Source organism: Ciconia boyciana, chromosome 1 (assembly GCF_034638445.1).
Source record: "Ciconia boyciana chromosome 1, ASM3463844v1, whole genome shotgun sequence".
In the NCBI taxonomy this organism is placed as follows: domain Eukaryota; kingdom Metazoa; phylum Chordata; class Aves; order Ciconiiformes; family Ciconiidae; genus Ciconia; species Ciconia boyciana.
The window spans coordinates 16,995,978-17,023,845 of record NC_132934.1 but is presented as its reverse complement, the minus strand read 5'-3'; the positions used below and the strand labels follow the sequence as shown (position 1 = coordinate 17,023,845).

The 27,868-nt window shown below is 38.3% G+C and overlaps 1 protein-coding gene across 2 annotated transcripts in view; it reads right to left on the bottom strand.

Moving 5' to 3' along the window:
- The window catches only part of SLC2A13 (solute carrier family 2 member 13), a 211,696-nt gene that overhangs the window by 163,823 nt on the left and 20,005 nt on the right, over positions 1–27,868 (bottom strand). For both annotated transcript variants that reach the window (XM_072859919.1, XM_072859915.1), the window contains exons 2-3: positions 16,701–16,860; positions 10,292–10,500 (exon numbers count right to left, since the gene is read on the bottom strand). In XM_072859919.1, the coding sequence (XP_072716020.1) occupies positions 10,292–10,500; positions 16,701–16,860 (369 nt within the window). The remainder of the gene's footprint in view (positions 1–10,291; positions 10,501–16,700; positions 16,861–27,868) is intronic.

The window sequence follows — 27,868 nt, the reverse complement described above, 5'->3', positions numbered from 1 at the left end:
TAAAAATTTCAAGTTTGCAATGCATTTGTTACAGCTTCACATAGGAAAATTCCAAAGCACTTTAACACTTCCAAAACAAATATGTCTAAGGAAACTGCAGTTTCCCCACAGACAACTGACAAGCAGAAAGTAAGTCTAAATTAATTAGATAAATTATTCATTGTGAATTATTCATGCAGCATTAGTTCTCGTGCACACACACTTCAACCATATAAACCCCCTCTAATCTACATGGACATTTTCCAGGAGAACAGTAATATTTTAGAATACAAAACAGTATAGTAAACTTCCTAGAAAGTACTTCACTTACAGAAACACCACACGAAAAGTGTAAGCCCACAGAAACTTCTTTCAGATTATAAAAGGAAAATGTGGTGCTCACCCTTCCTATTCTGGAGTGAAATAACACAAAGAAGAAGCTCTTTCCTAGGGATTTTGCCCTATAGCAAGACTAGCACACTACTACACAGTTACTGAGCATCACTACGGCTTAGGGGATACCATTAAAAAAAACAACCAAAAAGGAAAGCAGAATTCTAACTTTTTGCTGACCGAAAAATAATGAATGAAACACAATTCTGAACTGGTTCACCACTTGTAAAAATTACGGTCGAATAGAATTAACATAAAGAAAGAAACTGTTTCTTATCTGCTGGATAAAAGCACTAGGCTAAATACATATTCTGGTCAAATAGTCAACATGGAAGTACTACACTATTCTTCATTTATTTTCAAAAGGAAGTAATCCCAACAACTTGCTTTCTTAGCATAGGGAAAACTCAATGCCCTATATGTATTTATGCCAATCAAAGCCCTTTGTGTAAGGGAGCATTCGAAATGGATAGTTTGGGAGTCACAGCAGCAACATGCTCAGCAGCAAACTACATTAAAGTATTCTTTCCTTTTTTTGTTTTTTTCAAATCCATCTTCAGTCAAACAAAACACAATCCACACATGGCAGCATGCCAATTGTGGCAGACTTCACATCAGTTGACAAGCTTTACTGAAAAGCTCAGTGCATGAATACTTTGGATAAACTATCAGGAGGCATGCGAGGATAGTTGCTCATTCTGAATCAAACCCTTCAGGTTCACTAGAAGAATAAAGTATCTTGAAAACAGAAGACGTTAAAAAAACCCAATGCTGTTACTTTAAAAGGCAAGAGAAAAAGATGAGCATTGGACAAAAATCAGGCAGACAATACCTTGGTGAAAGTCGCCAGAAAAAATAAAGCCTGACTAGACTGCAGGTGCAGAATATAGCCTTATGTAAAAGAAACATGTGAAAACACTGTTTAAAACTCTTTTTCCTCCCTAATGGTTTCTTCCTATTAACAAAGTACTTCAATTTAAACAGGCTGTATAATATACATGTATATTCACCTGACTGCAGAGCCAAAATAAAACTACTGCTGTTGAAGAATCATTAACATCTGATGGGTGGACCAAGTTCTGCTCTTGTGCAAAGCCTGTCACCTAGGAGGCAGCAGGGGAAGAGTCAGCTCCACACTGACGTGGTTCTTACAACACTGCAAAGCAATATTAATTAAAAAACAAAAAACAAACCAAAAAAGAAACCAACCCCCCCCAAATAAAAAAAACCCACAACAACAAAAAAAAACCCAACCTTTTTTAATTTTCATAATTATGCTGAAAAGGCTAAAATGGGATCAATAGGTAAAGTTTGCTCAGCTACTTGTCTGTGGTATTTACATATAAATATTGTTATTAAAAACCTTAAATCCATTTTAGAGTTTCCACTCATCTTCACAAGGTCAGAGAGCAAAGAAGCTGCAAGATTATCTCCAACTTTTGCCACAGAACCTGTTTTAAGAGCTAAATAATGAATCACATTACTAAGCTTAGTGAAGTGTTATAATTATTGCTCAGCAGTCTAAAAAAAAAAAACTTTTCTCCCTATGCCCATTAACATTTTCACACAACACTGTATATTTTGTCTGAATCCCTGCTGCATGTAAACAGGCAGCTCAAGTGGGAGCATTCAGCTTAGAATTGTGTATTCAGTGCAGATGCTGGATCCAGCAGGGAAATGATGAAGAACTAGGCCTTTTTTTCTTTCCTTTTTTTCTTTTTTTTTAATTAACTGAGCTCTTGAATACCATTAGCAGCTCTAGAGGCACCATAATTTTATTACTTCTTAAGAACTATATACATAAATAAAAAAGTAGATCCGTCATTTCAGATGAGAAACAAGTACATCAGTGTAACCATGTTAGAAAAAAACAAAAGCCCAAAGAGCAAATTCTGCTGTGAAGGCGGTGTGTGCCCATCCCTCACACAACAGGACCAAGAGCAGGAAATTCAAAATTATAGTTCCCATTTCTAACACAACTGGGCTGACCACGGTCCAGGCATCCCACCTCAAACTGAACCTGCTCTCCAGTACACTGACTCCGAGGCTCGAGTCTTGGTTTGGTCCATTCAGACCAGAGAGGCAGGAGCCTGGCGAGCACGACAGCAGCAACAAATCCTCACACTGCAGTCTGGAAGAGGTTACCGCACCACCATCACTGGCAAGGCTGACCCATTGCCAGATGCCTCAAGCCACCAGCTAAATGCTGTAGCTTTCCTTTAAGCAGATGTATTCTGCCCTTTCATTCCTATCCCAGCATTAAAATCCTATGAGTACCTTTTACCAACACAGGCTTCTCTCTCCCAGGCCCACCTCGCTTCCTTGGGCTCGCTTCCCAGTGCAACAAACCGTGTTTGTTATGGACAGTATATAGGTGTCTCCCACCACTTACTTTCTCTCCCATTTCTGCACTGAGTAAGGAACAAGTCTTACTACTGTTCAGAATAGGTTTGCCTCCCAAAAATGCAAGAACCACCTCCTCCAGGTCTTCTTTTTTTTTGTCGTTCCCCCCCCCCGGTCTTTCTCCTATTTGTAGTCTTTTCTCCTTGCTTCACTCCTTTACTATTACTCATGTTATGCACATCCATTTTTCTTTTTGTTGACCAAGAATATCCCCTCCAAATCCTTCAAGTTCACTTCTGCCAGGAATCTTTAGTCCAGCTTTGCTAAAATCTCACCACATGCCACAATATTTTTGTTTTAAGTTTATGCTATTATATAGCAGACTTTTAATAATAGGCCAAGTTATACAGCTAAGCACTACTTCTAGAAAATCCAATAAATGTGTCTAGCTTAACGCTTTCTAGAACTGCACTGAGCTCCTAGAAGGCTTGGAAATTGGGGCCAGAAGCCAATAGCTTCTAGAAACTGATCTAGTCCAAGTTAGTTGGACTAGCTTGTTTAAATACAAAAAACAAGTAGTTTCTGTGTTAAAGTAAAAAGATACTTCTCTATAAATTTGAAGTACTGTAGCTAGCCCCAACAGATAATAAACATGAAACAGAGAGAATGATAACACCTGAACAACCAGCCAAAAACGCCTAATTTTGACTGTTCATATTAAGAAAGAAAAATAAACTATTGTAGCTAAATTTGCAGGGGCAGGGGGTGTAGGGATTTTTTTGTTTTTTAAGCACGAGTTACAAATTCCTACTCCCCTGGACATGACTGAAACAAAACATGCTATCCTTATTCACAGCTTCTCCTTCAGTCAGTTTTTGCTTTAGAAGAACCACATTCTCTCATGTGGACGTCAATCACTAGTCTTATTCTTCCAACATTTTTTTCACTTTGAAACATGTGTTTTCACAAAACAGATACCTGTTCCTAAACAAAGCATAGGGAGCAGCTTAATGTTCAATGATGCACTAGTACTGGAGTCTAATCCAATACTGTTTCCAGACATGTAGTCCCAGAAATGACCTCAGATGAAGAGCAGCAGTTAATACTACCCAAATGTCAGCAAATTCAGCTTCAATCTGTGAATAATGTCATTTGGCTTAAAACAAAATCATTACACCCAAATTTATTTTTGAACTGATAAGAGATGAAGTCTTTTTAATTTTCTTTTATTCTCCAGACTTGTCGCTTGAATTTTCTGTAGGCTTCAGAAGCTGTGAACTAATATAAAGCTAGTAACGCTGTCAATGGAAAGCTAATTCTACTTCCAGAAACTTCATAGTGAATCCGAAGTGGGGAAAAGAAACAAAACCAAACCAAACCCTCCTGCCTCACAGTGCTTCCCTATACTTACATGAAGTTTTACAGAGTTTTGCTTTTTCCTGCCTGTTAGGACTACCATACATGAAATCCGTCTGGACTTCAGGCAAAGAAGAGTTTGTTCGAAAATGTACATCTGAAGCAGTCTACCCAAAAGAACCTGATCTTCAGACAGGCAATTAACCACCATTTCCAGATAAATATTGAATTTATGTCAGCACATTGAAAACCAAGGTGAAAGATTAAGGGATTGGTTTTGGTCATAAGCCACTAAAGCAAGGGCAACTCAAAACACCCTGCCAGGTAAACATGCTAACACCAGGATTCCTAAAGTATACAGACATTCCCAAACTCACAGTTAGGCCTGCAAACTGAAGGTATAAAAGCAGAGCTCTAAGATATCAGAAACAAACCATTATTTTTAAATATAGCAGTCATATTTCTATACAAGGCAGAAAAACAATAATTGCTCTTTATATGCTATATTTCTCAAAGGCCATATTTGCGAGAATAAGTCAGCCTTTTAAAAGACTTTAAGGATAAAAGGAGAACCAAAAATCTTACCTCTCTTCATCAATTGTTTAATTCAGTAATTCATACTTTCAATATTCCTTGCCAAGTTTTGTAGAAGGCTTTTTCTTGTTATCTGATTGTACACTGAATTGAGTTAGTATACTTTCTCAAGATCAAACATCCCCATGTTTTATTTGTCTGCATTACATGAATTTTAAATTATCCAGAGGAATGCTTTTTTTATGGGTTCAACTCAAAACAAATTCCAATGGAGACATACACAGGAAGAAATTTTGTTCTTAAGGGAAAGATGAAGAAAAAATTCTACACATCAAATGGTTAAAATACAAGACTGAAATGAAGACATTCCTTTCAAGTACCTCTTGCATTGGCCACGCTTCCCACAAAATCCAAAGACAAAACCCACCTGGAACTGACCCTGGCATTTGGTATTGCCACAAGCAAGAATTTCAGGCTAACACCACTACCAGCTATATTGGATTTGGGGTTTTCTTCAACGAATCTTTAGCTCAACTCCTTTGTTTCCTTTTGCCCCAAAGACTTCCACCTAATTTCATGGTTACAGGTAACAACAGCCACTTAGTATCATACAAGAGGAATTAACTTCAATAAGGATTTGAGTGCCTGGAAGTGAAATGATTCAGAGTTCTGCACAGCCCTACCAGAGCATCACAGTATTACCAAATTTCATTAAATAAGATTCCAGCTGATGTCCAATAATAATAAGCATGTCTATATCTTTTTCAACATCAGGCATGTAAGGCAATGGCCAGGGATAAAAAGGACTTCCAGAAGTAAGGAGAGAATTATGATTAAGAATGAAAACATTACAAGCTTCCAGCATCTCCCTAGAAAGATGCATGCCAAATGGTTCCAGCCAAAGCCATAGCCAGGAATACTAACAAGTTAAAATATTACTTAGGAAGAAAAGGTGCAAGAAATAGAAATATACTGGAACGAGGAAGGAGTGAGGGTCCCAATCCTGCCTGATAATATCTTATCTTAACTGACAGTTAATTGGGTAAAGTTATGAGCTGAAACCTAATGGTAATGAGGTGATTTTACCTTTATATCATACATTTATCTGCAACAGGGAAATACAAAACCTAAAAAAGGAGACTGATTCACTGATCCAATAGGAAATTCAGCAAAGAAGTAAAGTGAGTCAAGCCTACAGAAGTGAAAGAGTGCTATGGATAAATTTTTCTTGGTCCCACAAAAAAAAAGCTAGGCTGTTAAAAAAATGTATTAAAAATAATGAAAACACAAGAAAATGGCTGATCTAGAAGCAGTGCCCATTACACAACATTCTGGTACAGACACAGAATGGTAAGTTAAACAATATGGTAGGTAAAACAAAAAAATACACAAGAGTGTAATGATCAGTTTTCTAAATCACTCAGTGAATTTCACAGAAGCAGCATGGTTCCATGCACCACTGAGCCCCAGCAGTTTTACACAGCCAGAATTACTAAGCATAACATGTGCAAAAAAGACATCTTCACGATCAGAAGTTGACACACATACAGGCATAAGAACAGATAATAAAAAGTAAAGGTCCACAGGCATAGCAGATAAGGTCAAGAGTCTCAACCCTAATTCACAGGTTAGAGAAATGTGGGATAAATAGGGCTGAGGGACATTGCTCTGCTCACCTAGTGTAATTACAATCCATGGTTACACATCCTTCATCTACACAAAAATAAATGTCTAGTCTTAATGCAAATGATGTTCATGTCATCAAGATGTTAAGTTAGTACTATACTCATCACTGCTGATTTGACATGAAATACCATGCATCCTGGCACATGACAGCTCAGTATTGATACAAGAGGGGTGTGAGGAAAAGCCATGCACTTCGCAGATGCTTTCACGCAGAAAGACAGTACAAATTGATACTCTTCTATGATTTGCTTTGAACATTGAAGTGTTGTCAAACATATAGGAAATTAATGATCTATTTAAAATGTCTCTGCTGGATGCTATAATGATTTCTTTCCAGTCTGAAATGACCATTACACTGGCAGCCTGTAAGACTTTTACAAGAGGTGTGCGAGATAGCTTTATTGTTATGCACAAAACCACCACTGTTAAATTCACTCCAAATTGCTTGCTCTAGGATTAGCATTACAAATCCCACTCTAATTCGCTTAGGAGCACAAGTTACTTCATCTATTCTGTATTAAGCCGCTGTGCCAGTGCTTACCTGCATTGCTATGATTTGATTGCCTGTTTTTAACTAATGTGCAGTACAGAACTTCTGCCTTAACTGTACTAAAAACTACAATTCAGCAGCAGTGCGGGTCAGACATGTTTTGCTAGGAAGTGAACTCCAGAACCCTCTCCTAGCAATGTCTTTGATCCTTCCCTACTTGCAAATGCCTTCTGACCATTCTCTCCCCTTTTCTCTCCCCTAAGGCTTCAGAGCCTGAGCCAAGCACTGGGGAATCTGCAAGATCCACAGCATATTTGAAGGAGAAGGCCACTTCACACCTATAAACTACTACTTCCACAACTCTTGGGGAGGTCTCTTCCCTCTAAAATCTTCCTCATTAGTCCTTCTACCCTTGATTTTCTCTATCACCAGCTCCCTTTTGCACTACAGCCCCACCATCTGAGAGGGGGATGACATTAAGAGATTATGATTAGCTGGACTTGACCAAGATTCAACTTGTCCTGTAATGTTACTGCAGAATGCAATGCCCTCCCCTTCCCTTCTCAAAATGCAAGGCTACAACACCAAGTCACACTGGAAGTACAGAACAGAGCATGCAAAAGCAGTATTCGTGACTGCCAGAAAAAATGTCGTTTGCATAACCAGTCATGGGGAAAGTGTTTGTCAAAAAGATACATCCTTTTCCTGATACCAATTGGAAAATATAAGCAGTATCAGCAGCAGTGATTCTGTTGAATGTATTGGAAAGGATAAAGAAATGTGAATTATTCGCTTAACAGGTACTCCACATTGGTACAAAAGACTTCTGAAACAGAAGTTTGTTGATGAAGGCATTTTTATTTTTTTCAAGACAGAAGCTACTTGATGACCATGTGGAAAATGCAATGAACTTCTCTGGTTTTATGACAGACATTAAAACCAAACCTTTAAGAAAGTAGCTTAACAACACAGATGAAGTTCCCCTGTGATTCATTATTTCTGTGACAAGAATAGTTGATGAAACAGTTACAAAAGGCATTACAGTTTTTAGTGTGGGACTGGAGAATATGTTACAGTTACATTCTGTTACTCCCTTGCAGAGAAGGAGTCAAACACAGGCTTATTTTCACTTAGAAAATGATGCCCTAAGACACTGGCAAAGATGCTTGTGTATCAATTAATGAAAAAGAACATCTGTTCTTTTTCAAGAAAAGAAAAGACAGGAAAGGAAAAGACACTGTTACCTAAAAGTAAGCCGGATGATTTTCAACCTACGAAGTTATCTTTCCTTGAATGCCACATTACACACACTGTCAATTTAGGGTCATTAAAGCTTTTTGTAAAACTGGAATGATGTCCACAATGTCCGATAGGAATTACTACCATTATTTCTCATTGCTATTAACTAGTGTTTTAAAACATTGTCTGCCATAAATAGAAGAAATTAATACAAGAATTACTACAGGAATATCAAATAAAAAAAAAAGCAAACAAAAAACCTACCACCAAAACAAAATACACATAGCAAAATGAAATGCAAAGTCTTTGCAGAAGCACACATTTGAGTTGTCAATACCTGAACACCTGGCAATGAAATCATGAACAGTAAGTTGCTCTTGCACTATGCATGCCAAATTCAATCCTGAGAATCCAGACAACTCCTCAAGAAACGAAAGTAATTACAATTTAACACCACTTGTAAATACCACAGAAAGATAACAAAAATAATGTATGCCTTGATGCTGACACACAACATACTTTTTTATAACAACGAAGACTTTGGGTTAAATGGGATGAAGTGCAATTATTACCAAGTTATAATCAAAAACAAGAGTGACCCTAACTATCTAATACCTATTTGCTAAGCATTTATAACAAGCGGGACAGCATATACTTGTAACTACCCTCATTTTTTTAATGCCCTTTGGTGACAACTCTGAAGCTGTGGATTACCTGAGAAGACAACACTGATTCTATTAACCAGGATTTATTCTAGGAATGTGCTTGATTTAACTAAACTCCAGGAACACAGTAAGTTATCAGGGGGTGGGGATCAAGAGACCTACGCATCCCAGAAAGCCAACAACCTCATAATTAGTGTAGCCAGCCCAAGTTACAAATGTACAGAGGACTGATTTAACAACCGAGATGGAATCAGTCCTACTGCAGTCTTACAACACCACATTTAGTTTACAAATAGTGAAACAGCAGCATGAGGAAAGATTTGAGAGAGAAACAAGGTCATACTCTATAGCCCAGTCACTAAAAATAAGGGACTGGATAGGTCAAACACGTGCTCCTTTTATTTCTACAAAGCATAAAAACTTTAATACTAGACATTAAGTGGCTCTCCACAGAATCAAACAGCCCAATCCCTAATTAGGATCAAGAACCTCAGCACAGGACTCTTAAATCCAAGCCGTTCTATGAATATCCAGTTCAGCTTTTTATCAAAACAGTTTCAATGAACTTAATTTCCCCCCCGCCCCAAACTGAAGAACTGGAAAAAAGTATCCAAAGCCTCAGAAACATAATGGGAGAAAAAAAATCCAGCCTTACTTCACACCAGTGATGAATATTTTGAAAACCCCTTCACTAGTATGTAGCAAATAATTATCTGGAAAAAGTTATTTATTGTAAGGCTCAAAGCCAAACTCAATGAGGCAATGAGATTAGGTATTATAAGATGTTGAATCTCAATTTACACAGATGTAAAATAACTTGCATTTTTCTTTCCATCAGCTCTAAGAAGTTACAGTATTTTCCTAACAATGTTCAAGGAAGCAAGAATTAAGATGAGCCTTACTTAAGAGCCTTACTTGAGATTCTCACGTTCACACTTTCAGCACAAAGCAAAGGAAAAATATGTAGTGGACAGAAAGTCAATGGAATGGTACTCTTGCTTTATAAGTACATACATAAGTACATAAATAAAGTTTTGAGCAATTATGGCATAAGGATACAAAAGAGTAAAAAAAGGATTTGATTTAGATGCCTTATTCTCTTGGGGGCAGACCAAAAGGACTTTAAGAAGCTGCCTTTACTGAAAAAGAATCTGTATATTACATGCCTAGTTTTATAAATCATTCCAAAGGCTGCTTGTCTAGAATATGGTCGGCCAGGATACAGCCTCTGCATAATTCAGGCATGTAAAATGCCTTCTGACCTCCCTAGTGTCTGCTTGGCCTTTTCCATGGATGAAAGAAACCAAACTTTATTTTATTTATTTCCATTCTTCAAGATGTGCATTCTTAAACTGAGTAATTTTCTGAGTGGATTCTCACATAAGCATAGGTGGTACAAACTTAGAATCCTACACAACTTTACTTTTTCCTCACTTAAGAAAAACATCTGTTCATTTTTGAAGCTACCAGTATATGAAATATTTCAAATAGCAAAACAGACAAGAAAAAGCAAAACATCAAGTTCCCACAGGCTATGACTTCAACATTTCTTCTGATTTTCATGTCCTCATTGATAGGTAGAGAGGCCAACAAGCATTCAGCATACCTGCTCCAACTTCATTTTCTTCTTCTTCAATGTTGTTTTTGATACTGTCATACTCCTCATCGATTGCCTGGTTGCCACGCATTTGAGACAGAATTCTCCGTGCTCTCTGAGTCTGGCCTTTCTGAATGAGCCAGCGGGGACTTTCAGGAAGAAACAGGAATCCAAGAAACTGTATAACTGCTGGAACAGCTGACAGGCCCAGCATGTACCTGGAAATAAGTAAATAAATAAATAAATATCTAATATTTGCCTACAAAAACATGCTATGAGAAAACTCAACTACAGCTACTCAAGCAGTAATTTACAAATCAAACCCTCCTCCCCTCGTATTCTTTATCACCAGAAGTTAAGCAGGCAAGAATGATATTCTGCAAGTATTTTACAAAACAGGACCCTCGCTTTCAATTCCAGGAAATCTCAAGGACGTCTTGACTATTCTGCCACACCACTGACCCTACAGCCACTGATCCTGAGGACACTAAGTCAGACTAAATAAAAACCCTGAAACATTCCAGTAGTTTGGAAACTGATAATCCCTTCGGTGAAGAAATAAGAAAAGAATGAACAGAAAGAGAAAGCAAAGGCACAGAGGACAAATGGGTACTGCTGATGGCAAAAATAAGACCAAAATCCTGTTAATTGTTTTACAGACATTAAAAAAAATAAACCCAAAACCAGCCAATGAAAAATGCTTAATTTGGTCAGTAATACGTATACACAGACACACACGACCAAGGAATATGCCTCTTGTGTAAGGAGATGCCTGTTTTACTTTTGAAAATTTCTGACTATAAGCAGAAACACTGAAAAAAGTTGATTTCACCAGCACAGCAGTTTACACCAGATCTTTTAGAGAGTCTGCTCTTGAATCTTCTGCCAGCTGCAATGTTAGGTTTTAAATCAAAACTGCACTTTAGATGCCTAGGGGGGTTACTATATACAGCATTAAGGCTAGTTCTCTACTCAATGGAGAATCACCACTGGCCAGAGAGTTATGCTTCCAGGGATCAGCACTGACACCTGTGACTGCACCCACAGATACCATGATTCGCTCCAGCTAAAGTGGAGGGGAAAAGACTGTGGAAGACAAGAATACCACCAACTTTCATGGGTGGTTCTGGTCTATACACTTCACATTTTTATATTCTTTCAGTAAAACACTAAGAAAAATAACAAGAATTGCAGAACAACGTGTAATTTTGTTCTGCTTTTTAAATCTAACCTTTTCCCATTTGCACTTCACTGAGATTTTTTTTCACTTCCATTAAAGACTTTAAACAGGTGCTGGTGTCACCTGTACATTATTGCGGCTATCACAGGTTTCACATCAGTAGTTATAATTATTAAAACACCTCCAGAAACTAGCCCTCAAGTCTCAGTACTGAGGTAGTCTGTATTCATAAACAGGATCACACCTTGACATCAGTCAGGAGATTAAGGAGATTTGCTAATCTCTCCTCCAGCTCCCCTCTTCATACCCCAGGATGCATGCTTTCACACAGATGACTTGGCAGTCTCTCACCTGCATGTTTTTATAAAGCATGCTATGAAATGAGATTGTTCATAGAGTAGGAAAGAGAGCACAACCATTAATAGAAACCTTGTTTCAGGGCAATGAACCAAATGTATTTGTCAAATCCAAATGCATTTTGGATGAAAATGGAAAAGGACTTTCTTAGGGGCATTTGTAGATTTAACAAAGAAAAACATGAGTAATACCACAGGGCAGAAAAGTGGAGAATGGTGAAAAGAACACCCAAAAGGTAATGCAAAGAGGATAGCCATCCTGGGACAATGTGCATGCAGGCCAGTCTTCCCATCCCCAAGCTGAGCCCTCAAGTTCTTCCTAAAACCAGCAAAAAATTCCAAAGGTCATACAAGTAAATCTTGATGTAGAAAGAAATTTGTGAGCAAGTCTCTTATTTTCTAACACTTGAAGAATGGTATAGCTCATCATTAGTTAAAAAAAAAGAAAAGCAGATGGAAGAAAATAAATTCAAACACAAAGCTTGTGAAGGATTATTAGTTGAATAGTCTTCAGCCAACATACCTACCAAGTGTCACTAATTCACTAATGTTCTCATCCCTCATTCACTAATGTTCTCATTCATTAATGTCTTCATTTCTTCCTATGCTCTTCCCTCTCCACAAACATTTTGGTAGCTGTATACAGAATCACCTTTACATATACACCACTGAAGCTCACCAAATTGCATATTCAGTATCTGCCTTAGAGTGGTATTTAGAAAGCCTTTTCTATTTCAAATGAAGAGCAGAACAAAACCATAGAGGTTAAAAACACAATTGCTGTATTCTGTCAAACTGCAAGCAAAAGGATCTTTTAATGCATCTAAACAAACAGATTTAGTCCTTTACGCTCATATTACCTAATTTCTGCTCCTCCAAAGCCCTTCAGTCCCTTAAATGCAGCAGAGCCTCCAGAACTAAGCAACCGGGTACCTGCAATCATCTTCAGAGGCAAAATCAATTGATGCTCCTGAAAGCTCGATCCAGCCTGTTAAGGGTACCAGTTGGACTCTTATTGGATTGTTTATCACAGGCAAGATAAAAAAGAGATGTACAGAAAGTGCTCGCTCACTAAAGTCAGTTTCCAATCAACATGTTTCTGGTCAAAGTTGAGCACAAGGAACAGGCAAGAAGGAAAATGTTCAGTTAAGACCATACATCCATTGCGAGTTCAAGAGTTGTTGCAATTTCCAGATCAAGCAACTTTGATATAACCAATTTAGAGTAAAAGCAGGCAATTTTAGACATTTCATGCAGTGAGCCAGCTTTCAGAAATCTAATACAGTTCTTTCCTATACAGAGTACAAGACTTTCCATTTGAAACCAGATGTCTAGCAGACCTGAAAAAATCCAGCATGAAATTTAATAAGTCTGCTGTAACATTCCTCCTTCTCAGACATACTGCTGCAATACTATTAAGATGGCATTAGCAGGGTTTATAAAGCTAACCTGACATAAGAGTCAGGTTAAATATTTGTTTTCTTTGGTTTATTTTTAATTTAATATCCAGCATTTCCAAGAACAAGCAGAGCTGAGAAAAGGTAAAGTTCCTTACTGTTTTTTGTAGCGCGCCAGTACTTAGCCATTCAGTCACTAAGAGCTACAATATTTGCCATAATTTTCCTTCTTATATGTGATGACTCAGGAGTGAACACCTGTGACTTCTCCCCATGTGTTTGCTGGCCACTCTTTCCAGGTGACAGACTATCTGTACTCCTCCCTGCTCAGTCTCAGGTTGCAGTAAACTAGCTGAGGACAGACAAGTACACAATCCTCAACAGCTCCAGCATCACAGCTCAGAATCCTTGGATACCTCATCACTAGCATAGCCTTAGTTTCTGCCCAATGCATCAACAGTTTCACTTCACTTCGCTCCACTCAATCTGGCAGAACAGTACTTGGCCTGTACATAAAACATAGCATTACTGCAGTAGCAAAAATTATCCAGCACAAGCCAGCAGGCTGCAAGAAACAATTACTCCTCACTATTCAACACATCACGCTGAATCTGGAAGACTGGGACCACCAACCTGAAAGAGAGCTGCAAACCAGGAAGAGCAACAGATCACTAAGATGGTCATGCAACTGGGGTGTATGACATAAAGAAGAGGCTGAGAGAACTGGGTCTGTGCTGCCCAGAAAAGAGATGATCAAGAGAAGATCTAATTGCATCTTTCACAACTGAAAAGGAGCTCACAGAGAAGATGGAGACAGACTCTTCTCAGATGTACACTGTGAAAGGACAAGAGTCAATAGTTGTCACAAGTTTTAACGAGGAAAATTCAGATCAAAGATGAGGGAAAACAATTCTTCACAGTAAGAGCGACTAAACATCTGAACAAGTTGTCTTAAAAAGTGGAAAAGACCATAGTTGGAGATTTTCAAAAGTCAGCATCTCACACAGCTCTGATCAAACACCCAACCTCCTAGTCTTACTCAATCCACAGGTTCTAGATTTCACTTTTAATTTTTTCAGTTCAGATAGGTTAAAAGGCCTGACTTATACCAGAGTAGTTTATTTTTTGTTCCAAACAGAAGAATAAGTTACACCAATGTAGAAGTTCTCAGAACAGTTGTGCAGCATTTCAGTGGGTGGGGGCCTCATTCCCATTTAAGGTATAGTGGCATATCAAAACATCAGTGTTTTACAAAAAAATGAAATCTACATTTGACAATGATTATTGCCTTCCATCTAATCTTCCACTTTAGCTAAATATATTTACAAATTAACATATAAAAAGATTGTAACTTGTGTGTGTGTAACAAACTGGAATGATACTTTTCACTTAAATAATCATTTACATAGAACTGTACTTGTCAATCCTGTGTCACTGCTTGATTTGACAACTGATACACCCTATACCACAATGCTAGCTCTTTGACTGATCTTTTCCAAAGAAGCCTAGAAGTCTGCTTTTGAGTAGAAAAATTCAAGCTAGGGAATATCTTTGTTTATGTGAACAATTAAACACAAAACACAGCTCCAATATGATCAATACTTGTCAGATACTTTGTTAGCTTCTATTTTTCTTCCAATATGCTAGTATTTACCGGAACACACCTTACAAACATGCCCTGACCTCCTATGTGTCAGCCCACTAATGGGAAAAAAAAAAAAAAAAAAAAAAGATTTACATCCAGAAAAGCCTTCCCCAGCTGAATCCCTAACCTCTGAGGTAAACTGAACTCAAAAAAGCTGCCTGAACAGAGAGTGCACAACGACTCTAACAGTAACGGGGATTCAGAGCTCCACTTCTAAATACATATCTTTACCTGTCCATTCCTCCCACCTGGCCCCATGCATAGGGAGCCATTAAAATTAGCAAATTATTTAGGCTAAAAGTTAATTTAAAATAATAAAGCAACTACTGAATAATTGGCATCAGGGATCAAACACTTCAGTTTGTATTTTACCTAGAAACACATGCCATTAACTTTTCTCAAAATTGAGCATATTTCTTTAACTGCAGAAAGGGATTAGCAATCCTGTAAAACTAAGTTTTTCTTTCAGCAAAGGCTGTTTCTCCATTCTCCATAAGTGGATATACGGTCTGCCAGAGAATGCAGCTGCATTATAATGAAAAGGTCATCAAAAGCTTCATGTAAAAATGCGAAATGCTATTTTCACTTGAGCTAAAGTAACCAATGCATTTTCAGAAAGCACAAAGCGGAGCTAAACTTTAACTAAACTTAAACAAAATCAGCATGAAGAGACTTTTTTCTTAAGGTCAAAATGTGACATCTTTTTACAAAAGAAGCAAAGGAAACAATCACATGGACAAAAAGTAAAAACCACAAACTTCTTGAATCTTCAGACATACACAAATAAAACTGTAGATTCTTTAAGAAGAAAACATTAACTTTTTGTTTTAATGTATATTTCTTTACATACTATAAAAAGATCAGCTTCCAAGTTCTTCTATGTACCAAGTCCCAAACTAATTGCTCCTAACTTAAACCTCAAACGTCAGCACATGTAGAACTCCCTATTCAGCTCCATCAGAAGCCAGAGACGCAATAACATTTATGTTGCAAGTTTTTGGGGTTGGGGGAGGATCCTTCAAATAAGAATTTTCAAATAGCAAAATGATTCCAGGCTGTAGCAACAGAAAACGAAGGCCCTACAACAACACGCGTCCCTTTCCCAAGAGTGTTTCAAGAGAAAAGCACACATAATTAAGCACAAGTTTCCAGAAGTTGGAATGTATAAGTTATTCCTCCTACACATTTCTGTTAATTATTTTTTCAAGTCAGCACCGCACATAAAATACTGAGCCACTGAAAATTCTCATCTCCCTCAAATTATACACCACCATAAAGAAGGTAGGTATAAGGCTGCAGTCCAGAAACACTTAGCAATGTCTACAGGAAGAACATAATATCCAGAAAGTAGAGTAAAAGAGATTAATATTGTTCTATAACCTAAACTTTATAGTTAAAAAGTTATGCTACAATATCCTTCACTTCAATTCCGATTGGATTATTACTGCTCAGATTAAGAATATTCGAAATACACCTCTATTTTGCGCTTACAGCATCATACTTACTGGAAATTTCCCTTTTGAACAATCAGCTTGTAATTATTCTGAATGCAAAAGGCAAGCTACTTTCATAAACATCATGGCAATCATTCAAGCTTGTTGATGCATATTTATTGCTCATCGATTTTAAAGTTTAGTAAAGTCCAAAAAATAAGCATACTGTGAATATTAAGCCTAAGTGGAAGCAGTGCAGATATCATCTAGCAAGAGTTAAAGTTCCATTTCAGTATACAGTTTTACCACTCTATATGTAAACTCTATTTTACCAACAAGAATTATAATAGCTGTCAACCAAATCACGACCACACCAGTTTTGCTTTTAGCAATGAAGACTCACAAACCTCCACCCATCCCTTGTGAGGTAGCTGAAGATTCCATCAACGACGCTTGCGAAAAACTGCCCTCCGGTGATGAACAGAGTGTTAATGGTGACTAATCTGCCTCTTAAGTGCGGTGGAGCAACTTCTGCGATGTACACTGGCACAGTCATAGATGCTACACCTACAAGAATAAATTAAATTACAGTTAATAAAATCGAAAGAGATACTACATCCCTTTTTCATCATAAAATATTACACAATTTAAATGGAACAAGCTGGAAGAATTTGATTTCCAGGTTCCAAAAGACGAAAAGAAAGAAAATACACCTAACAAACTTTAGAAGAATACCCAGAGCAAATGGGTACACATACTGGTTGCTAGTGGCTGTATTGCAAGTTCAAGGTTTGATGTAACGACACAAGAATAACTCACTTCAATTCACATTGCTAAGATTAAACTAAAGATTACTTACGTATACTAAGATTAAACAAAAAGCATAAATATATTTATAGTTTTGAAACAAAGAGATGCTACGATCCAAGTAAGCATACGTAAGTCAAAGCGACTACCTGAAGATGCCAAGTGTTCACAGCTCTGAGTTTAAACAGAACTTTACCATAGTTTCCAGCTCCAAAAAAAACCAAGGCCAAGCATTATTATTCTCATTATTATTATTATTATTATTATTGTGTAATTTCATTCCTGTTATATAGAACGGATTGTTTCTTGACTGTTTCTTGACTTGGTTTAAAAGTATTCCATATGCAGTGCTAAAAACTCTACCACTATAAGGGAGCAGGGACTGAAGCTAAAGCACAGGTGCCTTTTATTCTGTCTTAACACTAGTAGGATTTCCTGTAAATTATGCAATGGCTCTAAATGAACCATTTGTGCAAAAGATAGAAGTGCTCATGTGGAACAAACACAGGAGCGTGTACGCACACACAAACTGTAAAAACAGGAGTTCAACGGCATACAAAGAGCAGAGCTGGGTGTGGTACAAGCTTTGGTGGCCCAAATCCACCAATAAATTTGTGCTCTCTTTTAAAGGAAATGTGTATCCCTATTTCCTCGAGACAACCAACAGCAATTTTTTTTGTAGTTAAAACTGGAAGTACGTTGGTGGCACACACACAAAAACACATTTCAACTGAAGCCAGCTCAGACACAACTTGAGCACAGTGAGCATGGCCAAGCAGCAGCAGAGACATCATATCTTTCAGCCTGGGGCAGCTCCACCATATCCACAGCAACAGCCCCATGCCAGGACGGGCCAGTGCCGTACCCCCAGCAAGAAAGGGGGTCACCTAAAGCTGTGCAGGCAGCTCCTGAAGCACAGCTATGGTTCCCGGCTTATGTCATGGCAGAAAGGCTTCGTCATAAAATGGCGGAGGCTTCGGCCAGCACCCCGCTGCCTGGCTGACTCACTGAACTGAGAGCACAAAATCATCTTTAGCAACAAGGTTAGCCTGACAGAACTGCTGGAGCCTCCAAAACCTCGAGCGAGGAATATAGATTGTTTAATAATCAAATGGCATCAGAAGATCTTTTGTTAAAATAGGTAAACGCTCACAGCAGCCTCTCAGCGTGATAACCCGGTTCCTGGCAGAGCCTCCCAGGACGTGCCAATGCCTCCTCCCTCCTATTGACTGAGTAACCCACACGGAATTAAAAAAACCACATTAAAGTGTCAGGGAAAAAAAAAAAAAAAAACATTAAAAATTTATTCAACCATTTTTCAAAACTAACCAGAATGCACCACAGAAAAAAAGCATTCAAATAGCCCTTTGCGAGTTTGATAGAGAAGCCAATTTTCAAAAGCAGTCCACCATTAGGGATATTTCTCTCACATCGTTCACATCAGCGTTTGAACTAATTACAATTAAAGCAATGTAGACAGCGCACATATAAGGGAAAAGCCTTTATGGGAAAGCACAGGAGCACGTCCGCTTTCTGGAAACAAAAGCCACCGAGGACTCGTGTGAGGCAGTGGCTCACACTGGGGTGGAGAAGAAGGGCCCTACAGCTGCAGCAGCCCTGGTCTGGGGGGCCAGGCCTTCCCGCTCCTCCGCCTCGGGCATGCCACCTCACACGCTCACACTCGTCCCCCACGGGGGGACCATCTTCCCACCGTTGGGTGGGAAGCATGGCCATCTTCCCACCACTGGGACCAGCCTGGCAGGATGTCCAGCTCGGCAGGGCCAGGCCCAAAGCCCAGTGTCCTGGTCTCTGCCAGCGATGGGCAGCAGAGGCCTAGGAAAGGCTCAGCAGCAAAACGAGCATTGAGTCATTCCCCTGCTAAACCCTAAACAAGCTTCCAATAATCACGAGGTTTGGGAATTCATGACTTGGTGGACCAGACGCTTGGTATCTCTGGAGGGTTTTTTTGAGGCCATTCATTTTTTGCTCTCTGCTACTCTATCAAGACCAATCACCACTAACAAGCCATCATACCTCAAAGATGGAAAGAAAAAAAAAGGGGGGGGGGGAAGTCTGCTTGCCAGTGGCTGTTTTATCATTTGGCCCATAAACACCTTCCCTGCTGTTTGCAAGAGTAACATGGAAATGAAAGAAGATGATTGAATGCAGAGCAGCAGGAATGAAATGAGAGACCAAGCCCTCCAACAAGGAGCTGACAGATACAGAAACAGAATGGGGTCTTGCAATAAATACAGGGAAGAAAAATATGGTTGTGTTTCTGTCTTTCAAGGGACACAACAAAAAAATGACCTTACATCTTTCTCTTGGAAGCTACTGAGAGTCTGTCCCTAGCATTCATCCTCCCCCATGCCCTGCAAACACCATTAAAAGCTTTAGAAAAATAACATATACCCCCAAGAAGGATATCTTTGAAATAGATAATAATCTAGTGAAGCTAATTTGAAAGGTAAAGATGGCAACATCTTTATGTGGATTTTACTGGAAAGCAGTTAGAAAGATGTGCACAACCAAAACCGATATATGTTCTGTAAAAAAGCTACTTTCTTCTCCCTATTCATTAGATTCTTCTTAATGAAGGCTGATTTTACACAGTATCTGCAGAGAAATCTTGTTCAAAACATGCCAGCCAAATCTGCTTCTCAGGCATCCAAAAAGCAGAGCCACGCCATTGACCAGACTAACAGCTATCACCATCGTTCAGCGCACACCATCAGCCCTGGGACACTGCTAGAACCACCATTACCCCGGCAAATGCAACACTTGCCATTTACAGGTGAAACTAAAGCCTGCTGCTGTGACATAAGGGCAGCGTGAAGGTTAAAACATGTTTGTAAAGTGTCTTGAAGAGGTACCATGACAACAGGAGGTTTACTGTTTCTGCTGCGTTCTTGCCACAAAGTTAATGACTACAGGAATTAGCAGAGGAAGGGGAAAGCTTGCACACCAACATTCCCATCACAAGCTAGCCAATGATACCAGCTACTCAGCTGGCACTGATACAATAGTTGAAATTATTTATTATCAAACCTGCAGTGAACAGCACATGATTTCTTAGGAAAACCTAAGGAGTTAGAGTACTAGTTCAAAATCACACAGAATTGTTTAGATTGACAGGGACACTTGGAGATCATCTAACCCCTGTTCAAGCAAGGTCAGCTAGAGCAGGTTGCCCAGGACCATGCTCAGTTAGGCCTTGACCGTGTCCACAGGTGGATCTCCAACCAAAACAATTCTGTGATTCTGCGACTTCCATGTCAGCTTTCTCACACAGAGACTTTTCACAATGTTGCTGTGAAAACCAGCCTCTTTGGCTTTGTACTCAGACCTTACTTCCTCTACTGAATTTCCCGAAACCTGCAGGTTCAAAACATCCAAACAAAAGCCTCAGTTCAGAAGATAAATTTATGTTATGTATTTCCAGTTATCATTTCAATATCAAAACATATGCTTTGCTACTCTGAGCCTAAAACAGAGTGTGGCAGGTGGTTTCAGGAAACGGGAGGAGGCAAGTAGGAAAGCCTCCCCACTTTGTCTGGCTGCCATCCAGCAAGCATTCACACACAAAAGCAAAGTTCTTCCTAAAAAAATCACCAGGAGTAAAAAAGACTATTCTGAAACAGATCAAATTAAGGAAAAGAATCATACCACTTTAAGGAAATAATGTTTTTTATTCTATAATGTTATTTACATTTCAGATTTGCTCTCAATTGCCTTAGAATGCATCAATGTTCTCCAGATTTTCCTCCTCTAATTTCAATTTAAGACACACTAGAACATAGGAGAGTACGTTCTTGTGAAAAGGCATAGTTGGAAGCAAGGCATTAAATGTTAATCAACCATAAAAATCCCTAAAATACATAACCAGTATCCGTTATGGAGTTATTTTAATAGATAGCTATTAAAGAAGTTTGAAAACAAAGAACACCTTTCCTAGCAAAATAAATATGGCTGCAATGTAATCTTCTCAATCTTTCATATGAGAATGCTTTCATTTACACTTAGATGACATATTCTCATATGCTCTCACTGTTAAACTGCTCACACCAAATAAAAGATTCTTGCTGCAGGCAAGTATATTACTATCTAACTAATAAAGCTGATAAGTGACAAGATGTGAGGAAAAGAAAATGAAAACAATTAACTGGAAATCAGTCAGAGAAAGTTTAAGCTCTACATTGTGCACCACAGCTATGAAATCTGAGAAGAGAGAGCAGGCAAGCCCAATCTTTATCCAGTTGACTAACCAAGGCATTAACTTTCTGCCCTCATTAAAGAATATAGTTCAGAAGAAAATGTAATAGAAGGTTCCTTAAATTTAGACCACAAGATGCACCTAATTATTAGATGGGAAGCATTAGATGACACAATGGACTGAAATCATCATATTAAATGTTTTTTCACTTCCAAGATAATTTAGGAGACAAATTACTAGAGCTGCTACTATAATCTGCAGACTTGCCATTGGAAAGCAGAGACAAGACAGTGCACAGCTCAATTTTAAGACAATCAATAGAAAGCAGGTGTGAAAAGGCATCTTAGAATCACATTACCACCCAGAAAGGTATTTTCAGTATGATCACATAAGCATTACAAAGAATTCATTAAGAAGTTCAGGAATGAAGTCAACAAACCTACTGACAGGAGAGATGAAAAGGTCATGAAGGAGAACTCCTACGATAATTGGGAGAATTAAAAATATATTTTAAGAAACAAGATTAAGGTAGCAAAACAAAAGGACTAAAGAAGGAATCCAAGTTCCTGTTTATAAAAAGCATTTGGGAATAAGTACTAGGGAGATGGAAGAATTTTAAAGACTCTTTTGCAAGATCAGATGGATATAAACATATCCTGTAAAGACCAGGACTTCCACTACAGCTCCAGTCATATGTCTAGCAGACATGAGGGAAGCTACGTCATAAAAACAGATGAGCAACAAAAGCTGGAGACAGGATATTGAATGAGAAGCACTTTCACTCCCAGTATAATCAAAAAAGCTCTAAGGTAGTAGGGATGTAAGTGTCAGTCATTTCACTGGCATCAACCAGTAACCAGCATCAGGACCAGCAAAAACATATTGTCAGGAATCCTGACAATTTTTTGTTGTTGCTGTTTAGATTACTATCCAAAAGGTTCATAAACACAAGAGACAGGTGACAAGAATTGGATAACTTTAAAACAAACTCACACAACCCAATCAGCCTTTGACGCTTAGGAATAAAGAGGACTGATGGTTAACCAGAAGTGCTAAGGAGGCACATCCAGGAGCTGGTGTCTCTTTGCGTCATGGTTCTGTTCCTCCTTCCCTTCAGCTCTGGCTGACCCTTTGTGTCAACACCAGGTAAACCAGGGAACACAACCAGCTAAAAGGATATCCATCTGTCCCTTAAGGGGTCTGTACCACTTAGCTCCCTTAAACAGTTCACAATGAGATCAAAAGCCTGCACTGGCCCATAGGCAGGATTACATATGATAACGAGGACTGACCTGAACTGCCACGGGACTCCAGACTGTCTAGTCGGAAAAATAAAACCAGGATGTGAAATAATCACAAAAAAAACCAAAAAGCAAAGATATCCCTGATCCTATTTCAGAGCACAGCAACTGAGCCATTAATCCCTATTAAAGACATAAAACAGTCACAGCTCATTACAGAAATTTGTATTGTTAGGAATTCCAAATAAACGGGCAGAAAAAGAAGTTACTAAAACATTTCCTTTCAGGAGAATACTCATGGGAATGAGGCATTCTCCACTAACATATAAAGCTGTACTGAGATACTTAACCAAGGTAATAGTTTTGTTTTTTCACGTCTTAGAATGAACTTGTAAGAGCAAATTTGCATTAAAATGTTAAACTTTAATGCAACCAACTTCAAAGTTGACTTCATTAAGAAGCTGCCCATAGTGGTTTGTACTACTTGTAAGGACTCCAAGAAGCTTTAGCAAGTGATTTCACAGACAGAGGATTTGTGGAGGCAACCTGATAAAGAAGCAAGTTTATGGCAAAGAGAATCAGGAATTAAATATTAATAAACAGCTTGATAGAGGTTGTTATGCTACAAGAAAGTTTGAATATTAATTTGAGATTTGGTTGTTATTTGGCTTTGTGTTTGTTTTTTTTTTTAAATTAAATAGTAAATTCCACAGGGGGCAGGGGGAAACTTGCCAAGCTACAGCTGAATACCAGGCTGATGTTTTCTTCCAGCAACTTCGCAGGAAATCTGATAAACTTCTTACATCTTGGATATTGGATGTGCAATCTAAATTTAGTGCCTTGAAACACTATTGATCCCAGAAGTACATCAGATTACACAGACAAAGAGACTTTCAGCAAGTATTTTCTTTCAGTTGTGTTCCCACGAATTATAGTCCTAGGTGTTTACTTTATTTCTGACAAGAACAGCATTCTTGCCAACTGATAATTTTAGAACATTGCTCACATCTGAGTAGTAATATTCAAGAGGGTAAAGGCAACACACTGGTTAACTTTTTGAAAAAAGTGACAAGTTCCACAATAATTGTATATTCTTTACTGTCAATCTAAAGAATTATCCATTTAAGTAGTTTGTGGAAAGAAGAATGGCTATCATTGACAAAATGGATACATTTTACCTGCAAAGGATATTTATTTTAAAAAAACATTAGCTTTCACAAACACACATACAGGACCTGCATCAACAATCAGCAACCTCTATTCTACAGACAACTCCACGACTTATTTTAATTATACGGCTCAATATAAACAAAAATTAAGCCTTTTCATAGTCTTGTAGAGTCCCTTTCTATTGTTACAATTAACACTTCAGTTTTCAGTAATGACAGTCAACCTAAGGGGATATTAAGAGTGCCTTATTAAACATGCTAATAGGAAATACTTGAGAAAGCAGTGCATTTGACCACTGTTCTAGTACACTAACCACTTCCCTAGCAGATAAAGCTAAAATCTCCATTGAAACAGCCTGTATTTGAGTGCAAACATCAGGGGAAGGCTCAAGTCCCTTCTAATATCTAGGCTTTCCACCCACTGCACATATCTAGTAAAGGCATTATCAGCAGTTAACTGGTTACTGAAAGTTATTTCAAGGACTGGCAGCACACTTTCCCATTTCAATCTCTCCCATACATCAGATTAGAAGTCGTCCATTTTTTAGCAGTGGCACAACTGTACTCAGCTACAGCAGAGCTCTGAAATATGTCAGGGCAGTGGGACAAACCACTAGCACTAGAACCACATTGCTTTGTGAGAACATAAATCACAGTAACGGGCAGATTTAGGTGCATCTCCTCTAGAATGGGGGTCCAACGTCAGCAGACTTTAATGAAGTCTTGTATTTTCTTTAAACACTAAATTATTAAATCAGAGAGAGCTGGTTCATCATAGGTAAAGAAACTCTACTGTTGAACATCTAATACACTAAGTAATTGCAGGTCTTTATGTCCCTATCTAGCCACTAGCCCAAACCAGAGTGACCAATATTATAATTAGTGCCAAAAATCTACGTTACTATGTGGCATCCAACTGTGAAGGAGTCCAAGGCCCAGAACAATCTGAAGAAAAATAAATTAAACTCCTCGCTAGTTGATACTGTTTCAAATCCATAGAACAATCACATCTTAATGAGCCTGGATGAATAATTCCTTCTGTTGACCACAAGAAGGTTTTTCACTGTTGTGTGTATCAGTAAGGATCAAGAACACAAAATCCTGCTTTGCCTAAAAATCCTCAAATTGTGTCCACTAGAAACAACCACAACTGTCATACTGTAAACGCAAACCCCCAAAAAGATAGCAACAGCCTTTGTGAATTGCATTACACACAAGAGTAATTTCAAGTTTCAAACTCTCCCTTGATCAAAAGATACAGATGCAAACCCAGCTCATAAAAAGATTAAGATGCCAACACAGAGTACAATTCCTATATAATGGAAGTGCTAAGACCTTTCTCTGACATCTCCAGGGCAGCATCCTGTGAGAAGAGCATAAGGAAACCACATATCATAGTAGAGAGACGTGAATATCCAACAAATTGAGTAATCAAGAAGGGACTATTTATCACAGTATTTATTTTCCTACACTGAAATTCTGGAAGCCAAGGAATCTTTTTAATCGGGAAACTGGGTGGTTATGAAATGGGAAAAAGTAAGTCAGCCATGACACTTGAGGCAAGATAGACGAGAACCTACCATGTACAGGCTAGAATGTGAAATTTTATTAAAGTAAAACCTAGTTTACTCAGTTTACTAAAAGAAAACTTAGTTTAGCAAAAACTTGAAACTATACAAAAAAATTTGCGGGAATCTTTAATAACTTACACACAGCAAATAAAAAAAATACTGACAGCCAGAAAACTGCAGGCATTCAGTTCTACCAAATAACATCCCAGTGCAGAGGGGGATGCAAAACATGCCACAATCTATGGATACCAAAAGAGTAAGCAGGAGAGCTAGAGGGGGATAAAATAATACTTCTCTGGGAAAATTGTCAAACAGTAGGAACAGAAAGAATATTACATGAAAGCAAACAGAACTGAGAAAGTTTTTAAGGTCAGGTGAAAGTATTTATAAGTGTTAGAACCACTTTAACTGTAGGGTCCTACTCAACCTCAGCCTTGTTAGTACTATACATAGAACAGCTCATTTGGGGAAGAGGATTTTTAAAACAAATCATTTTTTCTATCCGAAGTTATTTTAAGAGTATTCAAGGTTACAGTAATCCAAAAACATGTAAATAGAAAATTTATTTTGAGTGGCAAAGTCAGAAAGAAAGAGTGGGATTTAATTAACCAAAGACAAAATAATCAAGCTAAACCTCCAGAAAATTTGAAGCAAAGATCTTCACAACTGTCCAAAGCGTAAGAGCATGCCTAGCACTACAGAGGTCAGATCACAGTTTACACTTCCCAGGAACCCAGAATTAGTTACCCATATTCAGCCTTTCTTCATGGCCAGCACATATTCCTTTTAATCCAGGTTGCGATACACCCGGTCAGACTCTCCCCACTCAGCTGCCCTAGTTCCTGGGTATCCTACTGGGGGACCTCCTGCTCACAGCATGCCATAATGGGAACCTGTGCTTGTAGTTCATGGCTGTAGATCCCATTCCAGAAAGCTGGCATGTTTAAAACAAGTTACTCCCCTCATGCTGCCAAAAATCTATCCACAGATCTAGCTTTAAGTTTTACCCTGTTTCAGATTACTTCAAAACATTAATCAGGATGATTCATAAAAGAAATCCAGCCAAAAGACAGCATCATAAAAATGTAACAACTGAACTGGTAATTAATCGAGCTAGCTCATCAGTGACAGTTTCGTCAAAAAAGCAAAGTAATTGGTTCCTAACCTACACCTACATTTTCAATAAGCAAAAGAGTTTAAAAGTCTTTTGTTGGGTCACCTACACAGCTAACAATTTGTATTTAGCAACTTTCAACACTGAAATGTATTTTCTCCTTTTTCTAAAGTGATCCAGACAGGAGCAGATTAATTATTTCTGGAACAGCATTTTTAGGAAAGCCTAAATAGGAAAAGCTCTCTCAAAAAATATGTGCACACAGGCATGCAGGGGAAGGAGTATCACTAATTTTCAATATTGAATTTGCTCTGGCTCCCTCTACTTGAAAGGTTCCAGGAATTGTGAAGAAGTGCATTTCTGAACTGTTATAACAATACAAGACTAACAATCAGCCCTAAAAGTGACTAAAAGCTACCAAAAGCAACTAGTAAAAAGTCCTAATTTGTTTTGTTTCTGAATTAATTTTGATCAAGCACTACGTGCAAAGATTCTATGAACTTACAAGCTGTGGAAGATCTTTCATTGTGAAAGTGTGAAGCAACACAGATTTTTATACTACTCAATGCAACCTTTATTTTTACCATATTGCAAAAGCTTCTCACTTCAGAAAATAAGAGCATTTTATTTTTCTTTCACTTGAAAATTATAAATACAACATAGCAGTTTTCTTTATGACAGCCTGTATAAACACGTAAGACAAGCACTACTTAATCTACTTTAAAAGTGAAGCTTTTAGTTCAAATAAATAGTAATTGATATAAGCAGCACTTTGCTGCTTATAGACATTCTTTAGCACATGCAGGCTATACACTGTACATGTTGCTTGCTTACACCTAGGAAAAACAGGCAGATGAACCTGGCCAAGTCCTGAGGCAGTCACAGCCAAAGATAAGGAGTTGCTTCCCCAGCCAGTGGCTCCTCCCCTTCCAGCAAGGCAGCAGATCAGGATGCGTACCTGTATCTCAGCTACTCCATTTCCCATTCCAGACTTTTGATCTGGTGGCTGACGTGGACTTGTGCTAAGGCGCAAGATCACTAACACTAACAAGCACTAACTGAGCAGCTGAGGAGTGGCCATCCAGCTCCTTCTGCTGGCTTAGCCAAGCAAACAGCAATTTCCAGCAGGGAAGTATGGTTTTATAATGACCCAGAAAGATTTGGCAGGACTCATCTGCATAACCATTCATATATGCTAGAAAGCCAGCATGATGAACACCATGCATTCTTTACATGGTTTAAAAAAAAACAAAACAAAACAAAAAAAAACAATCCCACACCAAAAACCCCAGAACAACAGTTGAGCATTTCAAGGATTAGCAAACATTTTCTGTGCAGAGAAATTTTATTTTCAGAGGACAAAGGTAATGATTTGAAAGCTACACATAAAATGAATACTCCTTTCCAACTTTGCACTTCTGTTTATAAACCATTTTTTTCTTTCCTAGTTCTACTACAGC